Source organism: Bipolaris oryzae (assembly GCF_000523455.1).
Source record: "Bipolaris oryzae ATCC 44560 unplaced genomic scaffold scaffold_0, whole genome shotgun sequence".
NCBI classification, from domain to species: domain Eukaryota; kingdom Fungi; phylum Ascomycota; class Dothideomycetes; order Pleosporales; family Pleosporaceae; genus Bipolaris; species Bipolaris oryzae.
Window position 1 is genome coordinate 438,814 of NW_006911276.1, and position 17,873 is coordinate 456,686.

General features: G+C 51.7%; 7 protein-coding genes across 7 annotated transcripts; 5 read left to right on the top strand and 2 right to left on the bottom strand.

Moving 5' to 3' along the window:
* Positions 1–646: 646 nt before the first annotated feature.
* COCMIDRAFT_31491 (uncharacterized protein) lies at positions 647–1,707 on the top strand (the record flags this gene model as incomplete). The annotated part of the gene is made up of 3 exons (XM_007683959.1): positions 647–867; positions 940–1,372; positions 1,441–1,707. 3 exons carry the CDS (start codon positions 647–649, stop codon positions 1,705–1,707), a joined length of 921 nt encoding a protein of 306 aa, XP_007682149.1.
* Positions 1,708–2,120: 413 nt separating this feature from the next.
* On the bottom strand, positions 2,121–4,166 carry COCMIDRAFT_79617 (uncharacterized protein; the record flags this gene model as incomplete). The annotated part of the gene is made up of 3 exons (XM_007684050.1): positions 2,121–2,188; positions 2,246–3,019; positions 3,071–4,166. The coding sequence occupies 3 exons, from the start codon at positions 4,164–4,166 to the stop codon at positions 2,121–2,123; spliced, it is 1,938 nt and encodes a 645-aa protein (XP_007682240.1).
* Positions 4,167–4,852: 686 nt separating this feature from the next.
* On the bottom strand, positions 4,853–5,820 carry COCMIDRAFT_151 (uncharacterized protein; the record flags this gene model as incomplete). The annotated part of the gene is made up of 3 exons (XM_007683877.1): positions 4,853–5,032; positions 5,080–5,375; positions 5,430–5,820. 3 exons carry the CDS (start codon positions 5,818–5,820, stop codon positions 4,853–4,855), a joined length of 867 nt encoding a protein of 288 aa, XP_007682067.1.
* Positions 5,821–6,875: 1,055 nt separating this feature from the next.
* COCMIDRAFT_21334 (uncharacterized protein) lies at positions 6,876–7,789 on the top strand (the record flags this gene model as incomplete). Its single annotated transcript, XM_007683912.1, has 2 exons — positions 6,876–7,023; positions 7,083–7,789. The coding sequence occupies 2 exons, from the start codon at positions 6,876–6,878 to the stop codon at positions 7,787–7,789; spliced, it is 855 nt and encodes a 284-aa protein (XP_007682102.1).
* Positions 7,790–8,213: 424 nt separating this feature from the next.
* Positions 8,214–14,492, top strand: COCMIDRAFT_21335 (uncharacterized protein; the record flags this gene model as incomplete). Its single annotated transcript, XM_007683913.1, has 7 exons — positions 8,214–8,636; positions 8,687–9,266; positions 9,322–10,190; positions 10,241–11,484; positions 11,815–11,897; positions 12,048–14,280; positions 14,348–14,492. 7 exons carry the CDS (start codon positions 8,214–8,216, stop codon positions 14,490–14,492), a joined length of 5,577 nt encoding a protein of 1,858 aa, XP_007682103.1.
* A 698-nt stretch (positions 14,493–15,190) lies between these two features.
* COCMIDRAFT_79874 (uncharacterized protein) lies at positions 15,191–15,976 on the top strand (the record flags this gene model as incomplete). Its single annotated transcript, XM_007684051.1, is given in 4 exon segments — positions 15,191–15,336; positions 15,436–15,442; positions 15,457–15,766; positions 15,825–15,976. The coding sequence occupies 4 exon segments, from the start codon at positions 15,191–15,193 to the stop codon at positions 15,974–15,976; spliced, it is 615 nt and encodes a 204-aa protein (XP_007682241.1).
* A 676-nt stretch (positions 15,977–16,652) lies between these two features.
* COCMIDRAFT_79849 (uncharacterized protein) lies at positions 16,653–17,853 on the top strand (the record flags this gene model as incomplete). Its single annotated transcript, XM_007684052.1, has 3 exons — positions 16,653–17,023; positions 17,098–17,513; positions 17,582–17,853. 3 exons carry the CDS (start codon positions 16,653–16,655, stop codon positions 17,851–17,853), a joined length of 1,059 nt encoding a protein of 352 aa, XP_007682242.1.
* Between the last annotated feature and the right edge of the window lie 20 nt (positions 17,854–17,873).

A 17,873-nucleotide genomic window follows, 5' to 3' on the forward strand; every position in this document is an offset into this window, starting at 1 on the left:
GCTGACCACGACACAGCCCCCCCCGCACAGCCTCGTTTTGTTGTCGACCGGAGCCGAGTACATATGGCGTCCTGGGCATTCTGAACTCCAACATCTAACACATCAACTTTCCTGCTTGACTGCAAAGTCAACATCACTTCAATAACCTATTCTTTTACAGTAGAAAGTATGATTGCGCCATTATTTGCACTCCCACTGACTGTAGCGATGCCATATGAAGGTGTCTCTTAGTCTCGCTGCTGCTGCTGCTGTTGATGCCTCGACACCTCGCTTCTACCATTGAATACCTGTTTAATAAGGCAACCAACATGGATCCTATTTACATTCCTTGGCACGAATTCTCAAATCGTGATTCGTTCGAGCACAGGAAGATACGAAGTGGCTGCCGTCAAGCCGCAGCATCGCAGTGTCGCAGCGTCACAGCGCAGCAGCGCATATAAGCCACAGCATAGATCATATGGCGAATCCGTTCAATGAAAATTAGTTTATAAAGCAAACCGTTGTGCCTATTTTATACGGACTACATCACCTAGCGGATTGACACTTGCTCAGCCGTTCCCTCTGCACTCCTGAAATCCCATTATTTTCGGCGGCTCAGTTCGTCTTTCTCTCAGTGAAAACCTAATACAGCGCACACAACTTCCTCATGGCACCAACAAGTAACAGTCCCAACCTCTCAAAAAGGCTGTTCTGCCCCAACGCATTCCCAAGCTATGACATCCAACTCTATCTCGCCTACTACATCGTCTTCCTCATCATCTTCCTCGCAATCTTCATCACCTCCTTCTTCGTCCGCAAAAGGAGCGGTGGCTCAGGGAAATCGCTAATCGGATTTGCCTACATACTTACATTGCTCCTTGAAATTGCGTAAGCCCCCCTTTTCTCAGTATTATATCTTCTACATATACGGAAGGCTAATCAGAAGAAAAAAAAACACAGTTCCCTAGCCTTGGACTTCACAGCCCTCCTCCGAGCCCAATGTCAAACTGGCAGTCTTCAGGAAGTCCGCGACATGTCGCTCGCTTCCACCATCATGAGCTTCTTCAGCATATGGGGCATGCTGGTCCTCGTCGTCTACCAAGTAAACATCTTACTCCGCAAGCAACTCGGCTCAGCAGTTGGGGTGTTTAGAACTATCTGCCTGGTGGCCGTAGGCGCCATGGGCTTTATCTACATCGCTTACATCAGTATATTCAGCTTTCTCTGGATCTCGAGGGCGAGTATATGGAGGGATGAACGATGGAGGCTTCAGCTAGTGTCGCAGCGGCTGTCGCTGGCGGTGAGAGCGCTATATGTGCTTTGTGTTATTATGTCGGTGATACTGGCGACGAGGACGCTGTCTGGGCTGCGGAGAGCGCAGTTGGCTGCTGGTGTAAGTCATATACTTCCATTCCAACCCCCCTCCCTCCTTACCGCGCTTTACTAATGGTGCTTGCTCAGGACCTCATCGGCTGGGTCGCCGCTCTCCACATCTTCATGTTCATCTGGTCCGGCTTATCTATAGTGCTACAGGCACTGAGCCTTTACACCGAAACCTTGGATCTTAAAACATCGATAGCCCTGTCGTATGTTCTGGCAGTGTTCCAAGCGCTTAGCTTCGTTGCGCTATTGGGGATCGCGAAGCATACGTGCTGGAAACAGGGCCGTAAGCCGGCGCAGCATGTTTATGCGCCGGTTATGGAGGGGCATACGGCGTATGTGCATTGAGAGCAGGTGTATCGTCAGGAGATGCGTGTGATTGCGCGTGCTACTGAGTAAGCGAGATGATCAAGAGGAGGTATGGAACTAGACTTTTTTCTTTACGTTGTTATGCATAAGCTATACCCAGATCATGACCTCCATTATTATGGAATAATGTTTTTTTTAAATGAAACCATCCACAGTTCATCGTGCATATCCCGTATGCTACACTACATCAGTCTAATCACGCAAACATATCTAGAGTGAAATATGAATTTTTCATAAGATCTAGTATAGCTTACATTGCCAGCTGTGAGAAATGCGAGAGACGTAAACAACGCAGAGTAGATTTAATATATACTTTTTAGTATACTCCACTAGCATGTACAATGTCGTCATTCGAGATTTTAACCCCCCCTGAAAAAGCCTGCACCTAGCCCTTAGTCCACCTTGATAGATCTATAAATCTTGAGTGTGAATAACCAGCTGGCAAAGAAGCCGATTGTGCCTGTTCGTCAAGTTAGCTTCTTCTACTTTTTCAAATCGGGTTGCAAAATGTACTTACCAGTGAGAATGAATACTAGCGCACTAAGCAAGGCTGAGTATCCAAGGTACACCACACCACTCGTCCAGCTCGTCCAACTAACGTCCTTGATCCAGTAGAGCAAACAACTGGCAAACACATACACGGCGCTCGCACCAGCGGTGAAGAACGACCGCCATTGCCAGTGATAATTCTCCGCGCAGAGCAAAAAGTAAATCATCAAGACGGTAACAGCAGCAGACGTGATAATCATGAGCCCAAAGCAGAGGAAGAGGAAACCAAACATGTAGTAGACTTTTGAGAACCAGATCGAGTTCATGATGAAGTAGAGTTCGACGAAAATAGCGCCAAAGGGAAGTACGCCAGCCAGCGCCATGGATGGAATAGGTCGCAGGTAGCCTCCAGCCGGGGGGATTTGACGGGGGATCTGGTTGGTGCGAACAGGTGGTTCGATGGTAGCTTGCTTGAAGCCAAACCAAGAACCTGCCAGACTGAGTGGGACCGAGATGACAAACCAGATAATGACAACGACTAGCATTGTCGTGAAGGGCACTGCTCCTGATGCCCCACGGCCCCAGACAAACAGGTTCATGAGGAAGAAGACGCTGAAGACGATTGCTGGGAGAGCGACTGGGGTATAGAAGAAGCAGAGTTTCCAGGACTCTCCTTGGAAGAATTTGTAGACGCGCGCAGCAGCGTAGCCGCCAAAGAAACCGAAGAGTGTGTAGAAGATGATGATGACGGTTCCGAGGGCACCGCGGTTGCTAGGGGAAAGGAAGCCGAGCAGTGCAAACACTATTATACATGTTAGCAAGAGGCGCTCATATCGAGCCTAGGTGTACTTACCTATGGTTAGCGCCGTCATGGCAAAGAGCTGGGCGCCGTTGCCGATCAAGACTGAAAGAAGCAGCGGATTCTTTGGCGGCCTGAATACATCGCCATGGACCAGCTTCCAGCCCGAATCATCAGCGGTATCATCAGCATCTCCCGTTTCGCCAAAGTCTTCGAGCGCAAACTGATCCAAGCGGTTGTATCGCGCAATATCCTTCTTCAGAGTACGGACAAGGATCGTGCTGACCATGCCAACGAGGAACACAACGATCACAGCCGAATTGATGAGGGAGAACCAGTGGATCTTGGGGTCGTAGACATGGAGATATTTGTCCCACCGAGTAGCAAAGGGAGTCGGGCTGCTCCTCCAGTATACGCCATACGTAAAAACGACCATGTTCTCGTCGTCATCTTTGTCCTTCAAAACCACTGGTGTCTGTCCATTGCAAGTAGCCTGAGCATCACCCTGTCTCTTCGATTCGGCCATTGAGTATGGGTCGACCAACACGCCTACTACTCGGAAGTTGCCTGGCGAGGCCTCGTGGTAGTCAATGACGATGTCGTAGTGGTTGTTGAGCATGGGCTTCTCCTCATCCACTAGGCCCAATGCAAAGCCAGGCTGGTAGAAGATCTGATCCGAGCCAGGCTCTCGCAATGACTGCGCCGCTGGCAATCCGTCTATTAACCAATTGAGATCATAGCCCTGGTATATTCTGTCATTCACGAATGCCGCATCTTTGCCTGGATACGGAGCCTCGCAAAGAAATTTGCAAGTCTCATTGACAGCCATCTTCAGCTCAAAAGGGCTTGTTTGTATACGGTCGCCGAACAGTATACTCCCCAAACTCTCGCGGATTTCCTTTGGTCCATCTTTTTCGCGACAAAAATGGAAGGGAGGGTAGTAGTAGTCGAACGAGAAGACGGATCGTATTTTCGGATCGTTTTGCGAGTCGGCTGGTGTGAGGCGATTGACGTACAATGGTACGGCGTCTCCGGTCTTGTAGGTTGTTGGCGCGGTGCCTGGAAAGTAAAAGGCCGATGCAGGCGATGGCGCTATGGCTAGCAATGACACCAGCAAAGCGCCAGAGGAGGATACATCAGAGCCCCGCATCTTGTGTGTTTTGTCGTCAGCGCAGCGGAGGAGCGCGACAATTTATTGTGAATGTTGTGGAGTGGGCCGATATCCGGCTGAGAAGCTGGGCGGGATGCCGATACGTAGCGTTTACAATGGTGTTGGCGCCGACAGTCGATACGAAGGGATTCGGGTTACGTGGGGGGGGGGGTCTAGATACATGGGCTGTCCATAACAGGCAGGCGACAGAAATGTAGCGAGGTTGAGAGTAATGGCAATGTGGTGTTTTCTGAAGCTACACAAACCGTCCCTTGCTAAACGGTTACGTGAGAGCGACCTAGGGAAGCTACGCGTATGCCAAGCCTTAAGCCACCGTTTCAGTATACAGGGGTCTCGACTGAATTAGAATACATCCATGTTCGCCTTCACAAGTTACCCTACAAACGCTCGACAGTCCCAACATGCACGTCTGACAATAGCAAAAGCAGGGCGCACAAATGCCAGGGCCTTGGAAACCCATTGTTGCATTCTAACTCAAGCAACCAAATTGTATGAGCTGTTTATACGTACATCAATCATCATGTCCCAGTACGCCGAGGCGAAGTCAACGTTTTCCACCCCCTGGCAGCAAGGGCACGATGGCACGCCCGAATCCCGCAAATGCGCTGTGATATCGACTATAACGAAACAAGAATAGGAAACGACCTTGGGTATAACCCTCCTCTTCAAACAAGACCATCGTAGAGAGACAAGGCCGAAACAATGGTCTCGTCACGCTTGGAACCCTCCTTGAATTCAGCCATGTCTAAGCTACCATTCTCGTCCTTGTCCATCATTCGGAAAATCTTCTTGACGCGCTTCTCGGGTGTGTCTTCGTCTTCGGGGAGCTTGACCATGGAGCCAACCTGCATGCGTTAGAGACGAGTCTATCCTGGCACCAATGTGTACGTACCATTTTGTAGATGGCCTCTACAATGGCCAGCATCTCCTCGTAGCTTATCTTGCCGTCGCCATCAATGTCGTACAGCTGGAACGCCCAATCCAGCTTGTCCTCCATCTTGCCACGGCTGGTGACACTCAGTGCGCAGATGAATTCTTTGAAGTCGATTGTGCCTGACTTGTCTGCATCAAAAACGTTGAAGACATAGTCTGCAAACGACGACGGATCGCCGAACGGGAAGAATTGCTTGTAGATCTTCTGGAACTCTTCCTTGGTGAGCATACCCGACGGGCAGTCCTTTAGGAAGCCTAGATATGCATACTCAGCCACAAGCCGCTTACTTCAATCGACTCTATGCGCACCTTTGTACCATTGCTGTAGTTCTTTCTTGTCGAAGTGTGTTGCTTTCTGCAGATCGGCCAGCTCCTGCTGGGACAGTTTACTCTGGCTGTAGTATCGCACAATCAGCAACTGATTCTGAATCTCGAGGCACGCTATGTGGCAGCACAGCCCCAGGCCCTCGTCGAACTCGCGCACAGCATTCGCTAAGGCAACTCTCTGCACGTCCCTGTAGTGCGCATGTCCAGCCTCGCCCAGGTGGGGTGGGTGAAGGTGATGGCGGCGCGCAAACTTGAGGGGCGGATGACGGTGCCCAAGAAAGGGTGTCGCGAATTCCTGCGAAGGGATTGAGGGCGCAGACGGTGCTCGCGCATGCTTGTCGCTACGGTTGTAGATATCGAGTCGCGGTTGCATGCTCGCGCGGACTGGGGCCAGGAGCGGGGTTCAGACGTGGATACTTTGAATTTGGACGAGAAGCCATGGCGAGATCGGGAGCAGCGTGCAGCCTTGGCCTGGAGCAGCGTGTATGGGGGACAGAGGGCAGGAGTCGTCTGACGTCGAGGTGGGAGGCGCCGAGGCCCCGCCTTACAGAAGCAGCAAGGGAAAGAAAAGCCAAACTTACGATTTACCCATGGCTGGACGAGGGTTGGATTACCGTGAGCGGAGATTTCTTAGGAACGGGCGGGGATATGTATGTAGGGGAGAGGCGGCTAGGCAGTGGTAAAAGTGTTGGTAGGCGGAGCAGGACCAAAGTATGGTATGTGATGGTAGTGGTGGACCAATAGATAGCGGGGCTGGGGCAATGGCTCTGCAGGCAAGGGGCGCAGCGCTCTTGTCTAGGGCTGGGTAGGTATAGGGACAGGCAACGGTGAAGGGCGACGTGACGAGCAGCAGACGACTAGGTCGGGACGGGTAAGGCAGCGGGCGGAGGGTGGAGGGAGGCAGAGGCACAAGATATGCATACATAATATGACGCGGGATGGCAGCGGAGATTCGTCTCCGAGCGGACAAGCAGCGCGGGTCCAGACAGTGAACGGGGGACTGCCGGGGGCCCTTGTGGGCAGCGTCGTCGTCATGTCCCGCACTCGCATGCACATGTGCGTGTGCTTGTCCCGGGCCTGGCAGAGCGCCTGTGCAGCATGCATAGGAGCAGTAGTGTGTATCCATATCCACATCCGAGGCTGTCCATGATGCTGTCAGTCAGGTTTGGGCTGCTTAGGGCCGGCCATTCAGCTCTACGCACTACGCACCAGGCGCGCGACCTGTGCCTGCATCCCAGATCCATCCCAGCCCTATGACCCCATCCCCTCCTCTGCCACCTGCACCAAGCCTGCGCATCATCCGCGCCTGTCCCGTCACGTGCCTGCGCGTGGTCCCTTCTCAGCGCCTAGCGAGCGCGCCAGCCACTGCTCTGCTGCGTGAACTGGTCAAGGTGTGAACATCCGTCTCACCCCCCACCCCCACCAGCCATGGACGACGTTCTCAATGAGCAGTTTGGCCGGGTCGAGAGGGCCCTGACCACCCTGGTTGACTCAATCGCCGCCTACAACCCAGCTACTCAAGCCGCAATCGACCTCGTGGCCGCTGACGACCAGCTGAGTGACGGCCTCGACCAGCGTGCGCATACACACCCTGCCCCGCGCTTCCCACTGGCGCTGCTCGCTGACACGTTGTAGTCGCCAGACACCAAGCAAATCATGGCCGCATCCAGGCCCTGCGTGCAGAGGCAGATGCTCTAGAAGCCCAGCTTAGAGACTCGGTCAGGAAGCTTGCAGAACTACGCCGCGAGCTGTTCAACACACCCGCCACAACATTCCCCCCGGAATCGCGTGCTGTGCCATTTGACGAGCTCCTACAGTACGCCACCAACATCTCGAGGTACACTGTGCCCCCGACATATCGCGAGCGTGTCCCTACCACCGACAAGGACGACGACGATGTGGGCTCGAGCGGTGCGCCCACTAATGGCATGAACACGCCCGCCATCGTGCCAGACGCCGTAGACCTACCCAATGATAGCTCCGAGGCACAGAAGGCTGGCGAAGACGCAGATGGAGCTGTGCCCGACATCACTGCCGAAGAGGAAGAGTGGCTCAGAAAACTGAAAGCCAGCAATCTGGCATGGTACCCCTGGCCAAGCACCGACAAGATTCGCAATGGTATTCTCTATCGTCTCTCGTACTGGCGCGAGAAGGGCAACGACCTGGACCAGTTCGACATACCAGCGTATCTAGAAGAGCAAAGAAAGAAGGCTCTGGGTAATGAGGCGAGTCTGGAAGAGACTCCAGCGGAACCAACAGAGGAACAACCACATCGGGAAGCTGCAAGGCCAACAAGGCCGCTTAGTGCCTTTACCGGTCTTGATGACATGGACGAAATGTAAATAGCTTAGCCCTGAAGGCTAGAGACTTGCAATACACAAAACTCTCACCCAGTCATTTCCAAGTATCCTATGCTGCTTCTCACGTGTAATTGACAACTTTTTCGTGACTTGACAGTAGCGTGTCAGTGATGTGAACTCGGAAAATTTCAAGGCCAATGACATTACTGGAAATTGGAAAAAAAAGCTTCTTCGTTTTGCAGGATAGATATTTTGCGTGAGTTGTCTTACTAGCATGTATGTAATCCTGCGCATTGTCGTGCAGGCATCAGTAGCCTTTACACTCAGGACCTAGCAAGATGCACCCTGTAGTTTTAGTCCAAATGCAGTTAGTACCTAAATTTTCGGGGAAACCGTGCTCAACTTTTCTCCAACTTCGCAACGCGACATGAACTTCAGCTCACGCACTAACAATTAACAATAAAAAATGGGCAGCAAGACGCGAAAGAGGGAGCGCGATGCAGATCAAGTTGAAAAGGTGGACGAGGCGCCCACAAAACGGCGCAGACAGAGCATTGATGATCAGGTAAAGCTCTCGAAGCTGTATGTGGATCTGGCCGCAGAGGAAGATGACGTTCGCTTTGAAGCCGCCAAACAAATTATTGTCAGATTCGCTCCTGAGAACAAACCCGCCGCAAAGGACGTTGAGGATGCCCTAGTTCGCCTAATAAAAGGCTTATGCAGTCAACGTAAAGCAGCCAGGGTTGGATTCTCACTCACGTTGACCGAGTTTCTCCGCCAGCTCTTTAGGGAAAAGAAGAGCGAAATCGAAGGTCTGGAACTCGATGTAGCATCCATCATCAAAATGGTCGAGGACAAGACAAAGCCTAAAGGCAATGTTCCAGGAAAAGTAAGAGACCGACCAAAACGGCATATGCTCCCAAATGCTAATTTGCATAGGAACGACGAGATCACACAATCGGAAAACTTTTCGGTTTCAAGGCCATCATGCAATCATCGATTCTAATTGAACCTCAGGTTTCTCTTGAGAGCTGGAACAAGCTACTAGACCAGGTTTACAAGATGGCGCGCGACATTCCTTGGCTACGCGAAGAATGCGGCATGGTTCTTGTCGAAGCCGTAAGGAGCTTGAAGGGTCAATCACAGTATCAGAAGTGTATCGAGGAACTGCTCGAACGCCTCAACTCATTCCAGTTGATTTCAACCCCTGAGGGGGTAGCTGTATGGCTCACCGTCAAGGAAAGCTATCCCGAAGCCCTTCCAGAGGGTATCTGGCATGCCAAAGACCCCCTATCAAAAAAGGAGCGCCCTCGCTTGGCCAAAATCTTAAAGGAAGACTTCAATAAGACAGAATCAGAAGCCGGGAAGAAAGAAACCACAAAGACTGGAACCACGAACCCTAACCCGTCCTTTACCTGGGACCTGGTGTTCGCTGAGATACTGCGCAGAGACGAGGCAGCAAAAGAAGATGCCCAGAACAAACCAGAGTTTCCGCAATTCTGGATTGACACCGTAGATGGTAAGTTTATAGCGGTGAGAAAACACGGTTTCCTTGCACGACTAATAAAATGCAGGCAATCTCTTCTCTTCTTCCGCATCTCATGAACGCAAAGCCTGGGGGTTCAAGCTACTATCCAGTATGGTTACGCGAGTGCCTGATTGGGCTGTACCCGCACTTTTCAGTCCCAACCTGATGCGCACTCTCATCAACCAGAGCAAGAAGGAGGATAGATTTCTCCACTCGGCCGCATTAGCAGCGTTGAGTTCAGTCCAACTTCGGGTTGAGCAAGAAGACGGAACAGCATTGCCCGTCTTCGTTGCGCTAACATCAAAGAATGGAAGTGTTGAGTTTGACCGCATCACAAAGACAAAGACCCTCGAGCAAATTCTTTTATCAGTGGACGATAAGAGCTTGATGAAAATTATACGCCATCTCAAGTCGTTGATCCTGCGTCCAGAAAGCGAGGACCAAGCGGTTGCTGACAGCCGTCGACAAGTCATCGCGGACTTACTACTGAGCACGGTCAAACTCTACAAACGATATGAGAAGTTCAACGACAAAACTTTCAAGAAGGAGGTTGCTCATAGACAAGAAGGCCGCCCATTAGATGAGAGAAAATCGAATTGGCTTCGAGAGACCTTGGAGACGCTGGTGGAATATGCCTATTTTGTTCCTGCTCAAAACGCAGAAACCAAAAAGATGCCACTTCCGCCTGTCAGCGATCGCAGTAGGACGGTTTTCCAGGAACGCCTCTCTTCTTGTTTGACGAAGCTGCTTGATGTCAAGCTCGGAAGCCGCGCAGATGTCGCGCTACTGGTCATTGATATGATCAAAGCTAAGAGCGGAAAGTCTTCGAAATTGGAACTTGTCTTGAAGGCAGACCCCTCCATTCTGAGTACCATAAGGCGAGCATCGGCAACTCTTGCCACTATTTCTGAAGCTGTAAGTACAAGTTCTAGTCTCATTTTTGATTCGACTGACCCAAATTGTAGGGCTCGATAGCTGGCAACGAAATGGCTGCGCAAGGCTTCATGCTCTTGTACTCGCTTACCCTTCTGCAAGTTTACAATGGTGAAGGCGACGCTGTTATGATGCTCGACGACCTCGATGCTTCGTACACAGCTTTTGAAGCATCACGAAAAGCTTCGTCGAAGAAAAAAAAGTCTTCAGCACCCGACGGCCAGAATGCCTTTGTGGAAATTGTGCTCTCGTTCTCGGGCAACGCACGCACGTTGTTCCGTCGCATAGGAGAAGAGGCATTCTCTATCTTTGCTTCGGAGATTAGTGCTGATGGACTCCGATCGCTGACCGACATCCTGGATACGGAAGAAAACCTAGAGGGGCAGAGGGAGCTTTTCAACCAGGGTGATGAAGACATCGACGAAGATGGATCAAGCGAAGACGATGAAAATGACGATGAAGTGGACTCTGACGTGGAGATGATTGATGGAGAAGGATCCAACAGCGCTTCTGAGTCAAACTCCAGTGATGGCGACAGCGACAGTGACAGCGAAGGAAGCAGCGATGACGAGGACGACGAAGAGGATGCCGAGCTGACGCAGTTTGACAACATGCTGGCTATGACTCTTCAGACGTCCAAGCCAAACATCAATGGCGATGCAGCAGAAGAGACATCAGACGAGTCGGACATGGATGATGAGCAGATGATGGCGCTAGATCCACATCTCAGCAAGATTTTCAAAGAGAGGAGCAAGACAACAAGCAAGAAGAAAGAGCGGGAGGATGCCAAGCAAAACGTGGTCCAGTTCAAGTCGAGGGTGCTTGATCTCCTTGCCATATACATGGAGAAGCAATACTCGAACCCACTCACACTGGACATTCTACTTCCAGTGCTTCGCCGCACTCGCGCCAACGCAAACAAGCAGACGGCCGACAAGGCAGCTAAGATGCTCAAGACCTTCTTCGACACCCGCACAAAGCATAAGGCCCCTCTACCAAAGCCAGAGAGCACTGAGCCTGTGTGGGAACTGCTAAGGGGCATTCATGAGGAAGCAAAGCTGGGTAACGGGGCCAAGGTCCATGCAGACGCATGTGGCTCCGCTAGTCTACATGTTGCAAAAGTGCTCGTTGGCATGGATAGAGAAAACTATGCTGGCGTGGTAGATGTATATGCGGAGACACAGAAGCAGTGGTTCGCAGACAAGAAGTCTCCGCTTCAACCTGCACTTTTTACGCAGTTCCAAAACTGGTCCGTTAACGCGCGACAACAAGGAAAGTAAATTCGCGGTAAAAGTACTGGTAAGCATGGGTTGTAGTCCAATAGAGTAGTATGTGATTGATCGACATTTGAAGTTCTGACTGGGTTCTGTTCATCAAAGTCCACCATCAAAGCCGATTGTTACATGTGATGCACCTCCGTCATGTAAGCAGCAGGAATTATGCAGTCACGTGGAGCCGCTTTCCAACTACTGTACAGTCGTTGGTGGCGGTTCACTCATGTTTCAAGTCAGTGGGAATGGGAAGGTCCCCACTAGTCTTGCCCCGCGGCGGGGGTCTTCGGTAGCCCTAACGTAGCTGTCTGCCATGTCGTACCAAACATTTCTAGACTTGAATCCAGCAATCAACGCCATTTCTTTTCTCCACACAGCTCGCTCCCAGACATGGCTTGCAAGCACGTCAACGCACCTGGTCAGTTCTCCCCTGGCCCTGCCCAAGCAAAGCCGACATTTTGCAAAAACAGATTCAAGGTGGCAATCGCTCGAGTGAACGGCCTGCTGCCTTGGATATGATTTTCCGTGTAGCTTCTACTTCAAAGAGCGATGTACTAACATGATATAGAGCTGCGGCCTCCAGGCCCCACGCAGTCGGTCTACAGGGAAGACTGTACTCAGTGCTTCGACTCAATCGACGACCCCACCGGCCTCGATGTCTGCCTATACTGCTTCAACGGAGGCTGCACGAGCGATCGCAGCCATGCTCTCCTTCATGTCTCGTCTACAAACCATCCGCTTGTCCTCAACATTAAGCGCACACGAAAGCGAGTCCAGCGCGACGAACCGCCTCAGAAGATGACAAAGCTAGCTGTGGCAGCTGAAACCGAATCCGACCGCTACGACACTACAACTCAAGTCAAGTGCTACGAGTGTGGAGTTGACGACGTCGATAAGAGCTCTGGAAAGCTTCCGGACATCGTCGACGCGGTTCTCAAGGCCAACACATTCGCCAAGCAGCAAGAGGTCAAGGCATGGGAGCAAGAGCTGACCGCTTGCGAACATACACTGTGTCTCGAGCAGGATGCAGCACGGCAAATTGAGTCCCAAAAGCTTGGCCATTGCTCAGAATGCGAACTGAACGAGAACCTGTGGTTATGCTTGTCCTGTGGTAACTTGGGTTGTGGCCGTCAGCAGTTTGGTGGCGTTGGTGGCAACTCACACGGTGTTGGTCATACCAAATCAACGGGCCACCCAGTCGCAGTCAAACTTGGTTCCCTCACTGCTGACGGCACAGCCGACATCTACTGCTATGCTTGCGACGAGGAGCGCATTGATCCAGAGCTACCAGACCACTTGGCGCATTGGGGCATCAACATCAAGGACAGGGTGAAAACGGAGAAGAGTCTCACTGAGATGCAGGTTGAGCAGAATTTGCGATGGGACTTTGCCATGGTGACGGAGGACGGCAAAGAGCTGCAGCCATTGTTCGGATCAGAATTGACGGGATTAAAGAATTTGGGCAACAGCTGCTATCTCAACAGCACGCTGCAGGCTCTGTTTTCGATGCCCGAGTTCAAGGAGCGGTACTACTTGCCCGACCAGGCGCCACCTGATGCAGCACTTCCTGCAGAAGACCTGGAAACTCAATTGCGCAAGATTGCAGATGGCATGATCTCTGGTCGATACTCGAAGCCCGACACGGACGTCATTACCAACGAGCAGAGTCCGGAAATCCCGCACCAGCGCGGTCTTGCACCTGCGATGCTGAAGCACTTGATCGGGCGAGGCCATGCTGAATTCTCTACAATGCGGCAGCAAGATGCCTTCGAGCTGCTCCTGCATATGCTTAAGCTCATCTCTCGGTCACAGCACGTTGCACCCCACAAAGACCCTGTCGATGCTTTCCGGTTTGTTATGGAGCAGCGGCTACAGTGTGTTGGCTGTAAACGCGTTCGATATAGGACAGACGAACAGGAAAACATTTCGATTCCCGTTCCTATTCGTAGGATACCGAAGGAATCGCAAATGGACGTGACTGATGGCAATGGCAAAAAGCAAGAGAAGGACGAGTTTGAACCTGTGTCGCTGAAGGAATGCATTGACATTTTCACAGCTGAAGAGCTAGTCGAGCTTACCTGCAGTGCCTGCGGTAGTAAGGATGGGTTCACAAAGAGGAGCATGTTCAAGACCTTTCCGTCGATTTTGGCAGTGAACGCGAGACGCTTCGAGTTGGTGAACTGGGTACCTACGAAGCAGGATGTGCCAGTCATCGTTAACGACGAGCCCTTCTCATTCGATGCCTACAAATCGAACGGATTGAGTGAAGGAGAAGAACTCCTTCCCGATGATGTTGATATGGGGGGAGCTGGGGGATCAGCAGGCAAGTGGGTCCCCAATGAGGCGGCGCTATCGATGCTCGAAGCCATGGGCTTCCCAAGAGTCAGGTGTGAGAAAGCGCTACATGCTACAGGAAATGAAGATGCTGAAGCAGCGTCAAACTGGCTGTTTGCGCACATGGAGGATCCTGATATCGATGATCCCATCGACTTCAACGCTGGCTCGAGTGAGAACACGGCCGCTGCGTCCGCTATTGACCCCGAAAAGATTGAGAACCTAGGCGCTATGGGTTTCAGCGCTCCCCAGGCACGACAAGCTCTCAAGGAGACAGGCGGCGACATGGAGCGAGCTGTAGACTGGTTGTTCAGCCATCCGGATGCACCTGGTGACTTTGAAGAAGGTGGCAGCTCTGACGCCCCTGCTGATGCGACGGAGAAGGCATTAGCGGGTAGCGACAAGCTGCCTGCGAATTTCCAGTTGCAGTCGATTGTGTGCCACAAGGGAAGCTCGATCCATGCTGGGTAAGCTAAACAATCTAGAAACGTCGTTGGGCGGCATCGCACATGACCATGAACTGACACTGTACAGACACTACGTTGCATTTGTTCGCAAGCAGCTGGCAAACGAACAGTCGGCCTCGTGGGTTTTATTCAATGACGAAAAGGTGGCCAAGGCTGCAGATGTGGAGGAGATGAAGAAGTTTGCCTATGTGTATTTCTTCAGGCGTTTGTAAGACAAAGGGTCTAGGTATTGCATCACGGACTAGCATAGCAGGCGCGGAGTTGGCTCGGATTAGCATTGACAGTTGTAGCACAACCAGAAGGAGCTGGGTTTGAGGCGACGGCTGATGGCCAGTTGTTAGCATTGTAGAGATGAAGCAGATGCGGAATGTATTAATAGCAAAAGTTTCCATCTGATACGTATGCCGTGGATGGAAGCATCTGGGCTTTGCGGCGACAAAGAAGCTTTTGGCTGATGATGCATGCTCTCGGTCGATCGGTGAAACCGGAGAACCCAGGCCAAAACCAGCCCCCTTTATCATGAAATCCCAGCACCACGACAATATCATTTTGCACAAAAGTCGGATGAAATAAACGTGCCAGCTCAGAATTTACTGTACAGAAGCGCATATTAAGTAAATACTACTATTAGTGTTGTAGCAGCGATCGAAGCTTCAGGCGGACTTCATACTGTCGGCGCTGGGTTATCTCCGACTCGACTGGCCGACCATGAGACATGTGCTAAGTGTGGGGTAGTTGGCGCACAGATTACGTCGCCGATCACGCTTTTCCGCGCAGTACTTCTATTGCCCGTCGCCATCTATCATCTCCGCCACACCTACACACACACCCCAACACCTACCTGCTACCACAACAACTGCCAAATATCGATTTTTTGTACGAATAAACCGCGCATACCGAGTCTATCATCATGTTCAGGAGAGTCGCAGCAGCCGTGCCTGCCCAGGCCGGCCGAGTACTTGCAACCGCCGCGAGACCCAGCATCGCATCGCCCATCCGCACAGCAGCACCTGCAGTATCAGCAGTCGGAAGGCGACAGTACCACGAGAAAGATAAGTCACCTTTTACCTACCTAGCATGAAGGTGGATGGCATGGCGATATCGGGGAGCATGCAAGATTCACCTATGATTGGGCCAATCTTTGTCCGATAACAGCAATTATGTGAGAACGCTCAGCTGACATACGCAGCACTGCTCGATCACTACAACAGGCCACGAAATGTCGGCTCAATGTCAAAGACTGATAGCGATGTCGGCACTGGACTTGTCGGCGCACCCGCATGTGGCGATGTCATGAAGCTCCAGATCCGAGTCGACCCCAACAACAACACCATCAGCGATGTAAAGTTCAAGACATTCGGATGTGGCAGTGCAATTGCCAGCTCGAGTTATCTGACCGAGTTGGTCCGAGGCATGACATTGGAGGATGCGGCGCGGATCAAGAACACAGAGATTGCCAAAGAGCTCTGCCTGCCACCTGTAAAGCGTGAGTCTTTTTTTCGATCAAAGGTCGTGTGTGATGGGACGATACTAACTGGCTGCAGTACACTGCTCTATGCTTGCCGAGGACGCCATCAAGTCCGCCATCTCCAACTACTACACCAAGAACCCCAAGGCGCGACAAACAGATCTGGGTGGCAAGTCGGCGCCATTGCCAAAGGTTGAAGTCGAGACCGTATCCTCTGCGGCGGCCTAGGAAGTATATTGAGCATAAATTGATACCAAGACACCAAGGGAAAGGACGAAAAGTGGCCTATGGAGAAACCTGATGTTTAGTCTCTCGTTACTCAATGTATCGATTGGGGCAAGGGCGTTTTGTGCGTTAGGAATGTTGGCTTATTGTACAGGCAAGCCGAAAGAATACCTAAATTATCATCGCAATGAACAAAAACACTTGAATATTGAGATATATCAGTTTGGCCCATTCGTGAAGTATGTGCAATGTGTTCGAGAGAGGAAAAGAATGTTCCCAATGGTGTAAGTGACAGGACTGAGAAATATTAAATACTGGTGCGGAGAACTGGCGGGGAACTGGCTATGTAAGGTGAGAATCACGCCATGCAGGTGCTCCAGATCTCATTGTCCATCTAATTGTGCGTTTGTGTGATAGTGCGGTGTGGACCTATGACGCGTGTTTCTGGGGTACGGACCGAATGACTATTTGCTGCTCTTGCTCAAACATAGTCTTGCGATATAATGGAAGTACTGCTCTCTATCCACAGGTCCATACCCGGTCAGCAAAGTAGAAGTGTCTGCCAATGACGTTGTGGACCCTTCTACCTAGTAGTACCGTTCGCGACCTCGGTCCTTAGCACATCGACACTCCCGGACAGCCTACACGCTTCATAACAAACCCGTGCAGATTCCGGAACATGGCAACGGTGCAAGACGACAGCTCAGTATCCACAATACGCTTCAAGCGTCGCAAGACTGCCCACCCGAAGCGTGTCGCCGCTGAAGAAGATGCGCCTACTGTTACCTCGCAACCCCCAGATGCAGCCAGTTTGCAGCACGCGCCGTCGCACTCGACCGAAGCCAACAACGATGAAGAGTCGGTTCCCAATCTGAAAGAGATACTTCGCAACAGAAAGCGCCCTCGGGATCGCCTCAAGGAAGGCGTGCGCAAGGCAGAGGTTCCTCGAATGGACATGGTTCACATGGACGACGCACCGCGACCAGATCAATATACGGGGCGTTTTGTCGCACAGACGGGACAGATGGTGGATCGCGACGACAAGCAGATGTAAGTGGAGCATGCGATAGGGCCCAAAAGGTCGTCGCGTCTGGGTGTGGCAAGTGTAGACACTGATGTGCTAGGTCGGAATACGTAGAAGCCCGCATGGCTGAAAAGAACTATCGCCAACACGGTTGGCCCATCCCACAGCACCTTCAAGCTTCAGTAGCAGCCATCGCGCCGGATTTACAACACACATTTACTTCAAGAACATCCTTGCGTGCGCCAGTGGGAACAGAGAATCCGGTAGATAAGGAGCATAGCGAGCGATTAGCAGCGGGCCAGGGCAAGCTCCAGGAAGTAGATTTGGGCCCAGAAGCCAAGGCGCGCATCGAGCAGGCTTGGAGAAGACTGGAGAAGGGCGAACCTGAACAACCAGCGGGCAGGGCGCAGCGAGACAAGTATGGCTATGCGTGGCGCAAGCCGAGAGGGGGTGGGAAGACGGACGAGGACAAGAAGCGCGATCAGATGGTTGAGGCCGTACTTAGCGAGGCAAAGCGTATGTCTTGCACCATATTTCTTTCTATCCGTTCTTTCATCCCTACTAACCACTTTATCCCACAACAGTCGACTACTTCGATGCCCCCGCCCCATCTATCCCGCCCATCACAACCTCCAACCATGCAAACACTGAAGACGCGCTCGTCGAACAATTCCGCACCGAATATTTCGAATCCATGGAACAAAGACGCCAGCATCACGCAGCTCGTAAAACAGCAGCGTCAGCAGCTAAAGGTGCGGCGCCATCGATTTCAGGACCGAAGATGGGAGGTAGTAAGAGTGCGAGGGCCAGGATGCACAAATTGCAGCAGGAAGAGTTGGCTAAGAAGAAGAGGTGAGACAAGATGAATGTGTAGAT